General features: G+C 45.2%; 1 protein-coding gene across 2 annotated transcripts in view; it reads right to left on the bottom strand.

Annotated features, from left to right (window-relative positions):
• The window catches only part of CENPT (centromere protein T), an 834,768-nt gene that overhangs the window by 333,800 nt on the left and 485,405 nt on the right, over positions 1-15,563 (bottom strand). For both annotated transcript variants that reach the window (XM_069217597.1, XM_069217596.1), the window contains exon 11: positions 7,114-7,256. In XM_069217597.1, the coding sequence (XP_069073698.1) occupies positions 7,114-7,256 (143 nt within the window). The remainder of the gene's footprint in view (positions 1-7,113; positions 7,257-15,563) is intronic.

Here is a 15,563-nt window from a genome sequence, read left to right as displayed (position 1 = left end):
CCACAGAAGTGCATTAAGAAGGTCAAGATTTAGGACGGGATGGATGCCTCCTTCTACACTAGAAAATAACGGGAGTAGCAGACAGTGCCTACTTCTGATGCCTGAACCCTCTCTATGGCTACTTTGGCTAAAAGGGTCTGCACCTCCTCCCGCAAGAGGGTCAGGTGGTCATGCCAGCAGTTCTCAGGGTGGTGGCAGAGGTGGTGGGCTGACAAGAAATGGAAGGACATAACCCAGCTGAACAGTTTGCAGCATCTACTTGTCCAAACTGATTGGCTGCCACCATGAGAGAAAATACTGGATTCTACCTCAGACAGGGCAACTGTGTGCCTTGAAGCTCTGCATAGAACTCTTTCTGGTGGCCAATGGACCTGGGACCAACACCCAAAACCTCTGCATCATCTCGGACAACAGACAGACAAGTAAACTTAGTCACCTTCTTCTGCTTCTTCATCCTAGTATGCTCTACAAAATCTGACATCAGACACAGTCACCGAGGCCCTCATCACCAGCAGACTGGGTAATGGCAAAGATTTCTATGCCAGCATTAATAATCAAATCCTACAAAGACTCCACACCACCCAGAACGCAGAGCAAGACTCATCCTCAATACCCTCACCCACAGCACACGCATCACACCATACCATACCTCAAAGAGCTACAATGGCTAACAATCCAGAAGCAAAGCCAATTCAAACTGCTCACAAATGCACACAAAGCCCTCCACAACGTCAGATGTGTCTACCTCAACCACCGCCTCAACTTCCACCAACACACCAGGCAACTGCACTCTGCCACACTCAACCTCACGCAAATACCCTGCATCCTGAGAAGGAAATTGTAGGAAGCTGGCTCTGTATATACTATATCAAAATGAGATATAGTGTGCACAGAGTCCAGGGGTTCCCCAGAGGCATGACAGAGGCAAAGAATAGATAATACTAATGCTATATTTGTGGTAGTGTGGTCGAGCAGTTAGGCTTATCAGAGGGTAGTGTTAAGCATTTGTTGTACAAACACAAGCAATAGAAAAAACAAACACTCAATGACCACTCCAGACCAAAGGTTTTTTTAAATAGAAAAATATCTTTTGTTACTTTATTTCTAGAACCACAAGCTTCAGTTTGCAGGTAAGTACATAAAATGAAAGGCACTTTGTGTGTGTGTGTGCATATATATATATATATATATATATATATATATATATATATATATATATATAAAATAAATAATCAGGACTTTGAATGGAATCAACAATGTATGCAGTTTTCTTTAAAATAGCAAAAAGCTATTTTAAAAGTTGACAGTGCAATTTTTAACAGTTCCTAGGGGAAGAAAAGGTAGTACATGTTTTAACATGTAAGCATTCAACTTACAATTCCTATCTCTGGGTTTTAGGTAGTCAGTCGCTGGGGTTCAAGCTAACCCAAAACACCCACCACCAACAACACAGGGCCAGTCGGGTGCAGAGGTCAAAGAGGCACCAAATTAACATGGGCTCCTACGGAGACACGGGGTACTCTGAATCCTGTCAGCCAGCAGGTAAGTACCCGCAATTCGGAGGGTAGACCAGGGGGGCTCAAGAGAGCACTGGAGAAGCCCCAAGTAGGCATCAAACACACACACTCAGCGGCACTAGGGCAGCCGGGTGCAGGGTGCAAACAGGGCATCGGGTTTTCAATGCAAGTCTATGAGGGAACCCCGGGAGTCACTCTGAGGCTGCAGACTAGGTCCAGGGGGGCTGTCGCGTGGGCTCTCATTATCCTAAATGAGACTACTGGATTTCTAGGCAGCAGGATCGATAACGGTGTGGGGGACTAAGTCTGACCCACGTGTAAGGAATTCTGTCACCCTAAATACGGTTGTTGCTCCGGCTAACTAGCAGTGCCTCATTTCTCCCACGGGGAAGAAATGATTGGGCAGCCGAGCGCATGACATCTTTGGAACTTCTCAGGGAAGTCGTGGTCACTCAGATCCAAACCAACTCTCTCATTCACAATATGGTCTCATATACAAATGACAAAGACAGTATAAGTTTTATATAATGTTTTAATAAAACGACTGTATTTTAGATATTAAGGCGTGAGCCGCAATAACCAGAACAATACAACATAGTAGGATTGATATAGTAACCAGGAGAGTAAAACATAGAAATAAAGCTATCATAATTCCTAACCGTTTCTACTCTCCCTCTGCTTGTTCTATTTGGAGCACAGCATCTTAAGCTTTCAGCTTGCCTTTCTGTATCACTAGGGAGACGGACACACTCATACCTGAGCAAAGGCCTGTGATCTGGTTCAGCATCTGCAACGAGGCAGTCAGCGTCTAGTTGTGGTTCCCTGGTCGGAATCTCCCTCTTACATGTATTGGGACAAGGAAGTGATTTTATAACTAACATGTCATTGTGATCACAAAATGTTCCTACGCAGGAATGGCAAGTCTAGACTCCTACCACGTCTATCGGCAATGTACCAGACTGTATCCTTGACTAAAGCACAGAGTGAATATGTTATGAAGAACTCCAGTGCTGAAGTAGGCAAAACAGTGTGATATGAATAAAAAACAACACCGTAGAACTGGCTATTCTGTAAAATAACAGTACGAAGCCTAATAGAAAGCATTTAGAGTAAAGTGCACAGAGGCTCTAAGCTGTTAGCAAATGAATAAAATATATTTAGGGCAAAGTGCACAGAGGCCTAAGGCCTGAAGCTAATGCGCAAAATATACGTAAAACTGACCACACTACAGGGCTTCTTGGCAAACCACCAGTTGGACAGGGAGGAGGGCTGCCTGCTGGTCAATGCTGCACCAGGGGTCAGGTTCTCCAAGCCTTGGGGCTGTGGGTGCAGTGTGCCCTTTTGGCGTCGGATATCTTCGTCCTGAGCTCGTGGTCACGGGGGTCCTCTTGATTCCCTCTGAAGGGGTCATCGTGGAGGTTTGGAGGGATCAACCCAGGGTGGGCTCTTGCTCCCATTCGCCTGGGGACCCTTTCTTGCTGGGTGGACCACCTGGACACAGGCCGTGGGCATCAGGTGCACAGGGGTCAGGACTCACGCTTCTAGAGTGAGGTGGGATTCCTTAACTGTATGTTTCTTTTGGACAGAGCCGCTGTCCGCAAGAGTTCGTCTTCCTCGTGGGTGCAGGGCAGTCCTATGGAGTTGGCAGAGGTCACTGGGCCCACTGGATGTGTCACTGGTCTTTTTGCAGGTTTTCTGAAGCAAGAGACAGGCCGGTAGGGCTGGGGCAAAAGCAGTTGTCGTCTTCCTTCTTCTCTGCTGGTGTTTTCAGAGCTTTGCAGTCCCTCTTCTTGTAAGTCACCAGGAATCTGGTGAGCTGGGTTCAGGGAGCCCCTTAAATCCTAGATTTAGGGGCGTGTTAGGGGTCAGAGGGCAGTAGCCAATGGCTACTGTCCCTGAGGGTGGCTCCATCATCCTTGTGCCCACTCCTTTTGTGGGAGCGGAGCACAATCATATCCCAGTTGGTCGCTGTCCTCCAAACAAAGATAGAGGATTCAGCAGGGAGGTGGTCACCTCAGCTCTGGACACCTTAGGGGAGGTCCTGGCTGGGGTGGTCACTCCTCCCTGTTTTCCCTAATTTTCCCGCCGGGCTTGCTGACAAAAGTGGAGATTTGTCTGAGGGGCAGGCATCTCCACTAGCTGGAGTGCCCTGTGGCATTGTAATACGAGGTTTGAGGCTCAGCACCAGGTGTTACAGTCCTGCAGGGGGAGGTGTGAAGCACCTCCACCCAGAACAGGCTTTGTTTGTGACCACAAAGTGTACAAAGGCACTCACCCCATGTGGTCAGAAACTTGTCTGAAAGTGGCAGGCTGGCACAGACCAGTCAGTCCTACATTAGCAGTTGGCTAACATACACAGGGCATCTCTAAGATGCACTCTGTGTGCATTTTTCAATAAATCCCACACTGGTATCAGTGTGGGTCTATTGTGCTGAGAAGATTGATACCAAACTTTCCAGTATTTAGTGAAGCCATTATGGTGCTGTGGAGTTCGTAATGACAAACTCCCCGAACATATACTCACTATGGCTACACTACACTTACAATGTCTAAGAATGGACTCAGACACTGTAGGGGCATATTGCTAAAGCAGCTATGCTTTCATCTGTGGTATAGTGCACTGTGCCTTAGGGCTGTAAGGCCTTCTAGAGGGGTGATTTACCTATGCCACAGGCAGTGGTTTGTGGGCATGGCATCCTGAGAGGGGTGTCATGACGACTTTGCCTTTTTCTCCCCACCAGCACACAAAAGCTGCAAGGCAGTGTGCATGAGCTGAGTGAGGGGTCCCCAGGGTGGCATAATACATGCTGCAGCCCTTCGAGACCTTCCCTGGCCACAGGGACCTTGGTACCATGGGTACCTTTTACAAGGGACTTAACTGTGTGCCAGGCTGTGGCAACTGTGGAAACAAAGGTACAGTTTTAGGGAAAGAACACTGGTGCTGGGGCCTGGTTCGTAGGGTCCCAGCACACTTTCAATTAAAGTTGGCATCAATACTAGGCAAAAGGTGGGGGGCTAACCATGCCAACAATGGCACTTTGCTACACAAATCATGAGAAAACGTCTTCTACATCACCACCAGATCCTGGGACGACCTTCCATACCACATCAGGGCTTCCCCATTCCTTCTAGAGTTCCACAAGAAGCTGAAGACCTGGCTATTAAACTAGGAGCCCGGCAGGTTTACTCATCTGCTCCAGCGCCTGGATACCCCTCAAGTTAACATAATATATAACACACAAAACAAAAAAACACAACAAAAATACACAACATAATGTGCAATATATAAAACAAGAAACATACAGTTCATTTTTATACAAGGAACAGTACCCAAAAATATTTCCAGTCGGCCCAATGGAAAAAACGTTTCTTTCTTTAAAAGAAAAAGAAAGAGTGCCCAGGACATAGCTTTTTGCTTAAGTGTATTCATTGAAGAGGGAAGCCTATTACTAAGTTTCTGAATGACCTGTCAAGTGAGTGAAGCCAGCGTTGGTCAGGGGTTTAAGGTTTACATTCTAAGGGTGGAAGACCTTAATCTCTATCGATATTAATAACTTTGAAGTCAGACGTTTATGAAAAACTACTGTTTTCATTTATTAGTTTTGGTAAGGAACTTTCCGGGTGCGTTGGAAACCGAGCATGTCTCCCCCTGATGTTAGGATTCTTTGGTATTTAGGTGGCTCCATGATAAAGGCAAACATGAAAGATCATGAAACATCACAGACTGGTCCCTGTATTTATGACTTAGAACTAACAATTAATTTTTATTTTGGCATTAGATTGATAATTAGCTATAATATTTTTATATTCATCTTTTGAGAATCTAATGTAAGAGCCATTCAACGGCTTTTCCCGCAATACCTAAAATGGTGGTAGCAAGACATATTATCCCAAATTTCTGTATGTTAGGAATCCAAAATGGTATATGGATAACAAAGATGACCAAATCAGTTTTTAGTGGGTCACCAATAACTTTTTACATCTAGGTTTAGTCCTGCAATTGGCCTATAGAGAAACAAGCTGTCAGAAGTTTGTCTGGTTCAACTGAAAGTTTACGTTCGATTTAGACAACCATGAAGCCTATAGAGAGCACTCCTGCAGCCCTCTGCAGCTGTGTACTCTGTTAGTTGTAATGGCTAAGGCCCAGAGTTCTAGAGAGTCATAATTCTAACAAGAGAGCTGCCACTGCTTGGGGATTCTATCACCACCTGCACAATAGCACATCACACTTCTCCAAAGATAATCACCTCACAAGGATCTTTTGAGTCTCTTCAGTTGTCTGGCATAGTAAGGTTTTCAGAGAGCCACTAACAAGGTGAATCCGGTCTCCAACCTACATTGAATCCACAATCGGCTCTGTCCAAGTCAGTCTTCCGGGTAACCCTAGTAGATTAACGCCCAAATCTCTCACTGTGCATTTTGCATGTGTAGCCATCATATTCTTTTGTTGGGTTTCTCTGTGCAAAGAAGATGGGGGGGAGAGGGGGTGTCGTAAATGCACCCTTCAACGAGCTCAGTATTGATTAAAGATAGGATTAAAATTCCAGAATAGTGTGACCGATGGAGCTACTTTTCTTTAGCTTGGTGCCATGTGTGGAGTCTATTAAATGCCGAGGCGCCTAGCATTCTGTCATGGTGGGAGCCCTCAGCTTGAGTTTAGTAGCACCCTGTCAGTCTGTGCTCCAGTCACTTATATCCCTGCTCAAAATCACAAAGTTATCAGAGTGTTCAAACTTTAATTCGTCAGTGCCAAGGAAGCCTGCCTTCTTTGCCACATGACAAAGAGAAGAATCCCTAACATCATTACAGTGTGTCGAGAAGACGACAATATTGTCAAAATTATCTATCATGGCAAGAATAACTGTACTATGGAGAGATGTCATTAGTATCGTTTTTCTTCTGAAGCCAGAAAAACTACTCCTATCAATGGCAACAGGGAGCATGGAGGGTTTAGCTTCTGCAACAATGCTTAAGGTGTTCTATTGATTTGGAACAGGAAGTTCTGGGGCCAGGAAAGGGACCAGCCACCCCCACCACCTCACAGTCAGCAGGGACAAACATTTCCGTATGATACGCAATTCATCAAGACACTTGGATGCCAAGCATGAAGGTTCCACATGAAACTTTCCAGTTCTCGAGTCCACAATTGACAGAGACCGCAGTAGCAAAGGAAAGCTTTAAAGCCACTTTCCAATTAACGACACACATGCCCATAAAGAGTAGTTAAAGCTTGCAGCCTTCTAATGAACTACAAACACAAAGCATGCAAACAATGTGTTGCAAAAAGACAGAGAACAATGAGAGGATTTTATTATCATTACACCGGTCGATGTAATCTAAGGTAGCACTGATTAAAGCCATGACATCCAACAGAAGTACGTCTCTAGCGAATCGCTCGGTACACAAGGGTAGGAAATGCATACGGAGAACTCTTCCAGAAAGAACATTTTAACAATTTAAGAATATATAGAGATCTAATATCTGTGATAAAATATAATTTCCTGGCATAAAGTATCTCAAATTATACAAAAATACACTCCTTCAAAACAAGCTTAGGACAGCATGCGAAAGCAAATACAATTATGAAAAGGAGTACCTTTTAGCAGCTGGAAGTTATACTCCACTGCTCCTTCAAAGTTTTCCAGGTTGACGATCCTGTGCTTTCTTGTCCTTCGTGCTAAACCCTTTTTCTCAACAGATTCAGGTTCACCAGGGGTATCGAAGCCCAACTTGAAAGACCTAGAAAAGCAAGCTCAGTGTATTCATACATTTCACTGGCTGCCAAGTATTTATTTTAAAACAGCGCCTGCAAATACATTAACACTATTTTGGCAACACCTTACATCCGCTAAAGCACCTACTAATGTGCCCAGGATAAATTGTTAAATGATCAGTTTACCATAAAATCATCACTTACCAGGGATATGAATGCACCCCCCACCGGAATTTGGTCCACCCCAAGTCTTAAGTACTCAGCATTATACCTTTATTTCAAGGAGCTACTATTGTTTTTCACATTGGCATGAATGTAAAGACAATACATGTGATTCTCATGTCTAAAATAGTAGGCTACAATGGACTTCTTAACAAAGAGCCTGGTTCCACAATGAAGACGATTTGAGGATACTTTCAACAAAGCAATTCATCAGACAAATAACTTACAGGGTATGTTTTTTGACAAGTAGGCCTCGGAGGATGGATCATCAAACTGGAGAGTAATTGTTAGCAATTTAAAACTTACGGAACAATATAGCCAAATGAGATAAAGACTAGCTGAAAGTCTTGGTATCATTATAGTTTTGTCAAAACTGTTGGGGACAGTTAGTGCAGCATTGCTAACAATCAGCATTACAGAATGCTCCTTGGTTTGATGAAGTCTGCTTAGGTATGGGGACATGTTGCCACATCATTTGTTGGATGTTCCATTCAAAAGCTTGATTCTGCTCCATTACGTATCACTAAACATTGCGTCCTAGACAAAAAGTGTGCCGGTCTACCACAAAATCGAAACACATTGAACCTTTTATTACAATAGAAATTAATCAACACAAAAATATATTTGCAATCATGATGCAAACACAAGTGTAAACTATTGAAAACATAAAAATCCTTACATTTCTTGGACCATCGACCCCCAAAAGGAGTACTTACTTACATTTGGAAATGTCTTTTCTGGTAGAGACTATATCTAGCAACAGATTCCTTACCTTTGAATTCTCCCCTGGAATCAGACTGGATCCGGAAGATTATTGTTATCAGTAGCCCTGCGCACTGCTAGGTGGTGTCGATTGGCTCTGCATGTTATTGGCATCATCCGCATTGGAAATGACGTTGCTGGTCCTATATAGGTGCCACCCAGGCGCGCCAATGTCAGTTTCTTTTCACAACTTTTCACGCCAGAAGCCCAGAGCCATGAATAACACGGACTACTGGTGTGTCAAAACTAAGGCTCTGAAAAGGGGAGTCCCTGCCCCTAGAAATCAGTTTGCATAGTGTGGGGGGTGGGTGGGTTGGTAAATAATCTGCAGCTAGATATAGTCTATACCAGATAAGGCGCTACCAAGGGTAAGTAACTTGTCCATCTGATAGAGACATCTAGCTGCAGATTCTTACCTTTGAATAGACAGCCAAGCAATACCATCTCCAGAGGTAGGTTTGCAAACCAATTTCAAACACGTAAGTCCTGCAGAACCGAACAGGCAAAGTGCCCGTTCCTACGGACCTTACTGTCCAGGCAGTAGTGTCAGGTAAACATGTGCAGAGATGCCCATGTTGCTGCCTGGCAGGTGTCCAGGACTGGAACACCGCGTACCAATGCAGTGGTTGCATCTTTAGCTCGGGGGGAACGAGCGCACAAAGCCATGGGTTGCTTTTTGGTCAGTGCATTGCAGATCTTAATGCAGAGTATAACCTATCTGAAGATGGTCCGCTTCTGCACTGCCTGACCATTCTTCACACTCACATACTCTGCAAAGATAGAATGCCAACGCTTTTTGGGTGGGGGGTGGTGGAGTCTCGTGTTTTTTGTTTTTAAGAAGGATACAGGCGTGCATACAAAGTAGGCAGGATGATGGATTGATCTGCATGAAAGGGTGTGACTACTTTTGGCAGAAAAGAGGCCTTAGTGCGAAGCACCACTTTGTCAGGATAGGCAGAAAGGCAGGGCGGCTTAGTTGACAATGCCTGCAGCTCACTTCCTCTGTAGGTAGATATAATCGCTACAAGGAAGGCAGCTTTCAATGTGAGAAACCTGAGAGGACAATTGTAGAGGGGATCAAAAGAAGAGCATTTCAGAAAATCTGAAATAAAATTCAGATCCCACTGGGGCATAGTGAATGAGGATGAAGGAAAGAGATGGGTGTGATGAACATTTGTGCAACAGAAGACTTAAAGAAGGTTGATCAAGCAACCTAAAAAAAGCACAAATAGCAGAGAAATATCCCTTAAGAATGACCAGAGCAGAACCCTGCTGGGCAAGGAATAAGATGAACAGAACCTCAAGGAAAGGTGCAGAAGGGGTGTGGGGGGCAACAGACTTGTCTGTAAACCATGCCACAAATTTCTTCCAATGACAGGCAAATACAATTTTGGTGGAGGAATGCCTGGCTTCTAAGATTACCTTGCAGACTTCGGAAGGCAGCTGAAAATTGTCAACTACCGTCACTCAATCTCCACACAGTAAGGTAGAGAGGGGACAGGTCTGGGTGAAGAACTCTCCCGTGCTGATACAACAGTTGATTCTCCCTAAGGAACAGTCTGATCGGAGGATTGATGGACATACTCAGCAGCTTGGGATACCAGATTCTCAATTCCCAGTCTGGAGCCACAAGGATTTTTTGGGCCCAGTTGTTCTTGATCTTTTTGAAAACTCTGGGGGCAGGAGTGGGATGTGTGGTGAAACGAGTACAGTAGACCTGAAATCTTGAGCAGTTGCCACTTTACAAACTCCAACACGCAAAATTCCTGACATTGCGCGTTCTCTGCAGAACAGATCTAACCAAGGCTCTCCCCACTGCTGAAAGGGGCCTTGCGTCACTTCCAGATGGAGGTGCCATTTATGATCCGCTAGGCATTTATGGCTCTGGTGTTCAGAGAGCCCATCAGATGCCCTGCTGTTCCAGCCAAGTCCAGAGGTGCAGAGCCTCCTGACAAAGGGTCCACTACTCCACCCCATCCTGCTTGTTGCAATAACTCCTGGTGGTGGTGTTGTCTGTGAACACTTGCACTAGCCTTCCCTTGAGGGAGGGTAGAAAGACTTGGTGCCAGCCGGATGAAACAGAGCTCCAGCATGTTGATGTGGAGACCTGTTCTAATGGGCTCTAGATGCCTCTGATCTCCATGTCTCCCAGATGGCCAACCCATTCCAGGAGTGACAAATCTGTCACTACTGTCAGATCCAGTTGGAGAAGGGCTAGGGATCTGCCTCCGGCCCAATTGTGGTTCATTAACCACAACTGCATATCATTTGCAGTTCCCTCCAAGATATGGACCTTGTTGGAAAGATTTCCCTTATGGTGCTTCCATTGGTCCTTCAGGTTCTACAGCAGAGCTCACATATGCCATCTGACATGTGTCACCAAGAGGATGCTGGAACCAATGCATCACAAACGCACAGTGGTGCAGCTGAGAGATCTGGGTAACAACCAGCTAAAATGAGACAAGGGAGTGGGCCCCGTCTGCCTCTTCCTGGCGCCAACTGTGCAGGACAAGCTGCTCTTGGATTGGGCATTACCTAAGCACGTCCCACACTGCGGGAGTGAGGGAAGTTTATAAGCATTGGGGGATGTTAAAGCCTCCTCCCCCTTCACCTGAGCAGGCATCATCTGGCGCACAGCTAAGGTCCTGGGACTTGGGAATCGCCAACAATGATGATCCTGCGCTGCGGGAGTGAGCGAAGCGCTATATGCGCTGGGAGGTGTTAATGAATCCTCCCCTTCAACTCAGCAGGAACCTCCAGCAAAATACAGCAAGGCATCCAGGGACTTGGAGTCCCCAAAGATGATGATCCCCAAAATAGGTTTACTAAACTTCAAAAATTCACAATAAATTGTTTGGCGAACTGGGTAGGGTGCCCACTCTCGAGTAGCCAAGATGTTAAACTAGCGCATTCATGATTTAAACTGCTGCATTCATAATAAGAGCTGTTATTTTCATCTGATGACACCATACCTTTTATTTGGTACAATATTATTTTTAATACTAGGAAGTGTTTGGAATTGGAACCAGGAAAAAAATGTTAGAGAAATTGCAATTGAAATAAGAAAGAGCAAGTAGGTTGGTTTGAAAAAGGCACTTAATGCATTCAAGAAATGAGTAGCTTAACACTTCGTAATTTTAGAAACAATAAAAGATATGATTAATCTACAAGGTAAATTTGAGTATAAAAGTCTTATAAAGAATAAATAACAGAAGCAAATATCAGCCAAACTGGATTGTAGGAAAATGCCACTGTTGGCATGGTTACCACCTAACTTTTTACCTTTGGTCAATGCTAGTTATGATGGAAAGTGTGCTGGGACCCTGCTAACCAGCTTCCAGCACCAGTGTTCTTTTCTGAAAACTGTACCTTTGTCTCCACAATTGGCACAGCCCTGGCACACAGATAAGTCCCTTGTAAATGGTACCTCTGGTACCAAGGGCCCTGTGGCCAGGGAAGGTCTCTAAGGGCTGCAGCATGTATTATGCCACCCTCGGGACCCCTCACTTAGCACATGCACACTGCCTCACAGCTTGTGTGTGCTGGAGGGGAGAAAAAGACTAAGACGACATGGCACTTCCTTCAGGGTGCCATGCCCACAACCCACTGCCTGTGGCATAGGTAAGTCACCCCTCTAGCAGGCCTTACAGCCCTAAAGCAGGGTGCACTATCCTACAGGTGAGGGCATAGCTGCATGAGCACTATGCCCCTACAGTGTCTAAGCCAATTCTTAGACATTGTAAGTGCAGGGTAGCCATAAAGAGTACATGGTCTGGGAGTTTGTCAAACACGAACTCCACAGTTCCATAATGGCTACACTGAATACTGGGAAGTTTGGTATCAAACTTCTCAGCACAATAAATGCACACTGTTGCCAGTGTGGGATTTATTGAGAAATGCACTCAGAAGGCACCTTAGAGATGCCCTCTGCATGCCAGCCCAACTGCTAGTGCTAGGCTGACCAGTCTCTGCCAGCTTGCCACTTCCAGACTAGTTTCTGAACACATGGAGTGAGTGCCTTTGTGCACTCTATGACCAGGAACAAAGCATGTCCTGGGTGGAGGTGCCTCATACCTCCCCCTGCAGGAACTTTAACACCTGGCGGTGAGCCTCAAAAGCTCAAGCCTGGTGTTACAACACCCCAGGGCACTCCAGCTAGTGGAGATGCCCGCCCCCCCCCACAGACACAGCCCCCACTTTTGGCGTCCAATCCGCAGGAGATAATGAGAAAAACAAGGAGGAGTCACCCTCCAGCCAGGACAGCCCCTAAGGTGCCCTGAGCTGAGGTGACCTCTTCCTTAGAAAATCCTCCATCTTGCATTAAAGGATTTCCCCCAGCAGGATTAGGGATGTGCCCCCCTCCCCAAAGGGAGGAGGCACAAGGAGGGTCTAGCCACCCTCAGGGACAGTAGCCATTGGCTCCAGCCCTCCAGCCCTAAACACCCCCCTAAATTTAGTATTTAGGGGCAACCCTGAACCCAGGAAAACAGATTTCCTGACGACCTAAAGAAGAAGGAGGACTGCTGACCTGACAGCCCCTCAGAGAAGACGGAGACGACAACTGACTTGGTCCCAGCCTTACCGGCCTGTCTCCAGACTCAAAGAATCTGCAACAGCAACGCATCCAGCAGGACCAGCGACCTATGCCGACTCAGAGGACTGCCCTGCAACCCAAAGGACCAAGAAACTCCTGTGGCCAGCGGATCTGTCTAAACAACAAAGAAGAAACCATCTTTAAAGGGACTCCAGCCTCACTCCGGAAGCCGGAGTCCCACATCGTCTGCCCCCGATGCCCCCGGCTTGTGCCCAGAGAAACCAACACTGTAGCTACCCTGAGACGACCTCCCTGCACCCCCACAGTGAAGCCTGCAGAAAGAATCCAGAGGCTCCCCCTGACCGAGACTGCCCAGTAACAAAGAACCAGACGCCTGGAAGAAGCACTGCACACACAGCCCCCAGGCCCACGAGGAACCAACTTCCGGTGCAGGAGTTACCAGCAGGCGGCCCTCATCATTGCCCAGACGGTGGCTGGCCTGAGAAGCCCCCTGTGCCCTGCCTGCATCACCAGAGTGACCCCCGGGTCCCTCTATTGATTTCTATAGAAAACCTGACACCGACTTTGCACACTGCACCCGGCCACCCCCGTGCCGCTGAGGGTGTATTTTGTGTGCCTATTTAGGACCCCACCCAGTGCTCTACAAAACCCCACTGGTCTGCTCCCCGAGGACGCAGGTACTTACCTGCTAGCAGACTGGAACCAGTGCACCCCTATTCTCCATAGGCGCCTATGTTATTTGGGCCCCACTTTGACCTCTGCACCAGACCAACCCTGTGTTGCTGGGTGTTTGGGTTTGACCTAAACCACCAATGGTGGGCTGCCTATGCCCCAGAGACTAAACTTGTAAGTGCTTTACTTACCTGCTAAACTAACTTGTACTTACCTCCCTCAGGAACTGTCGCATTTTGCACTGTGTCAACTTTTAAAAATCGCTTATTGTCATTTTTGACAAAACTGTGTACATTACTGTTTTCATTCGAAGTTCCATATTTACCTATGCCAAGTACCCTGCAATTTATGTATCTACTTGAATTCTGAATCTTGTGGTTCTAAAATAAATTAAGAAAATAATATCTTTCTATATAAAAAACTTATTGGCCTGGAGTTAAATCTTTGATTGTGTGTTCCCATTTATTGCCTGTGTGTGTACAACAAATGGGACAATTTCCTACTGTTGTATATGACACCCCAAGAGTTACAGAGAAAGCTATCTACTTAATATGGATACTCAAGAAATTATAATGTGATGGCAAATATTAAACTTAAGGTGATGATTTTCAGGGAAAGAGCTCCACAAAACAACTTCTACTGGTTTCTCTACAACATTAACAAGAAAAACATGCAGCAGCACCCTGTATTAGAGCAATGTTGTGGTGTTCTCGGATGAAAAAAAACATATCTTGTGCATCTGCTATAAGCTTGGAATGCTAGAAACGCATGGCAGTTAGGTAACACCTTAGGGAGGTTGTGGAATACTCATCTGTCATTACAGTCAAGTGAATCGGCAGACTATTTATCTGGAATTGGAGTTAGTGGAGATATGTTTTCAAGGACATGCATGACATGGGAGGCTATAGTTTCAAATCACGAAAGTTAATGGCATCATAAATAATTTTGGTTACACAGAATCAGAGCAAAACAAGACAGACTTCTATTCATGAATAAATTACTCCTCAAATCAAGTCTTTGGATAAATTAGGAATTTTAAAATCTATTTGCAGCAGTTATCTTAACCACTTAAGCTAACTATGTGATTAAAGAAAACAATCTGTCAGAAGACTTTTGACAATGATCAGGCTCACTGCAGTAAAATTAGAAGACTATGGGGGTTATTACAACTTTGGAGGAGGTGTTAATCCGTCCCAAAAGTGACGGTAAAGTGACGGATATACCACCAGCCGTATTACGAGTCCATTATATCCTATGGAACTCGTAATACGCCTGGTGGTATATCCGTCACTTTACCGTCACTTTTGGGACGGATTAACACCTCCTCCAAAGTTGTAATAACCCCCTATATTTGGAGTGTGGCTCTGTACACAGAACCTTTTTTTATTGCAAGCCAATACAATTGCCAGCGTTTTTATGTTCATTTGAAAACTGGGAGTCTACAAATCGCTGATAACCACTAGGTATGAACAATATTTCAAAGAAATGAAGCATGCAGTCATTGCTTGACCTGTACTGAAACAGGTAACTGATGTCTCATTTATTTCACCAGCAATGACCAACCAGAAGAAATCTTTAAGAACTAGGATTTAGGCAAACCGTTATTCTATTATTAATAAACAAATGATGCACACACTGCGTTTTTTAACTCATGTTACAGGTTGTTTAACTTTTTTAAATCTGTTATTAAATGTTTGGAGGTCTGGCAATTCACATGTAGTTTTCTGTGGAATCAATACATGAACAAACTAAATAGGTTCAACTTCAAATACATTCACCGTGAAGTTTTCAGTCCCTCACCTCAGCAAAGCTGCTTCTTGGTATGCCAGTACAAACTCTTTCTCCCTTTTTGGAGGCTGACAGTACAGTTCTAAGTTGCGCATGCTGGCCGCATTGCACTAATTTCACAGCACAGCCCTATGGAGTCATCAACTGACCTTTGAGAGCAGTCATTGTTGATCTGCAAGTACAGTTTTGGTGAGTGTAGGGCTAATATACTCTCAATCTCAGTGAAGGCAGCTCAAGCATCACCTACACTAGAAAATGTGCAGCGTACTTGAGTTGGCCACATGTTGCAGTAAGGTCTACAAATAAAGCTGGATCACCAAGCCAGCATCAGGCA

This window comes from Pleurodeles waltl, chromosome 12 (genome assembly GCF_031143425.1).
Source record: "Pleurodeles waltl isolate 20211129_DDA chromosome 12, aPleWal1.hap1.20221129, whole genome shotgun sequence".
Taxonomy (NCBI): domain Eukaryota; kingdom Metazoa; phylum Chordata; class Amphibia; order Caudata; family Salamandridae; genus Pleurodeles; species Pleurodeles waltl.
This window is presented reverse-complemented; position numbering and strand designations above follow the sequence as displayed.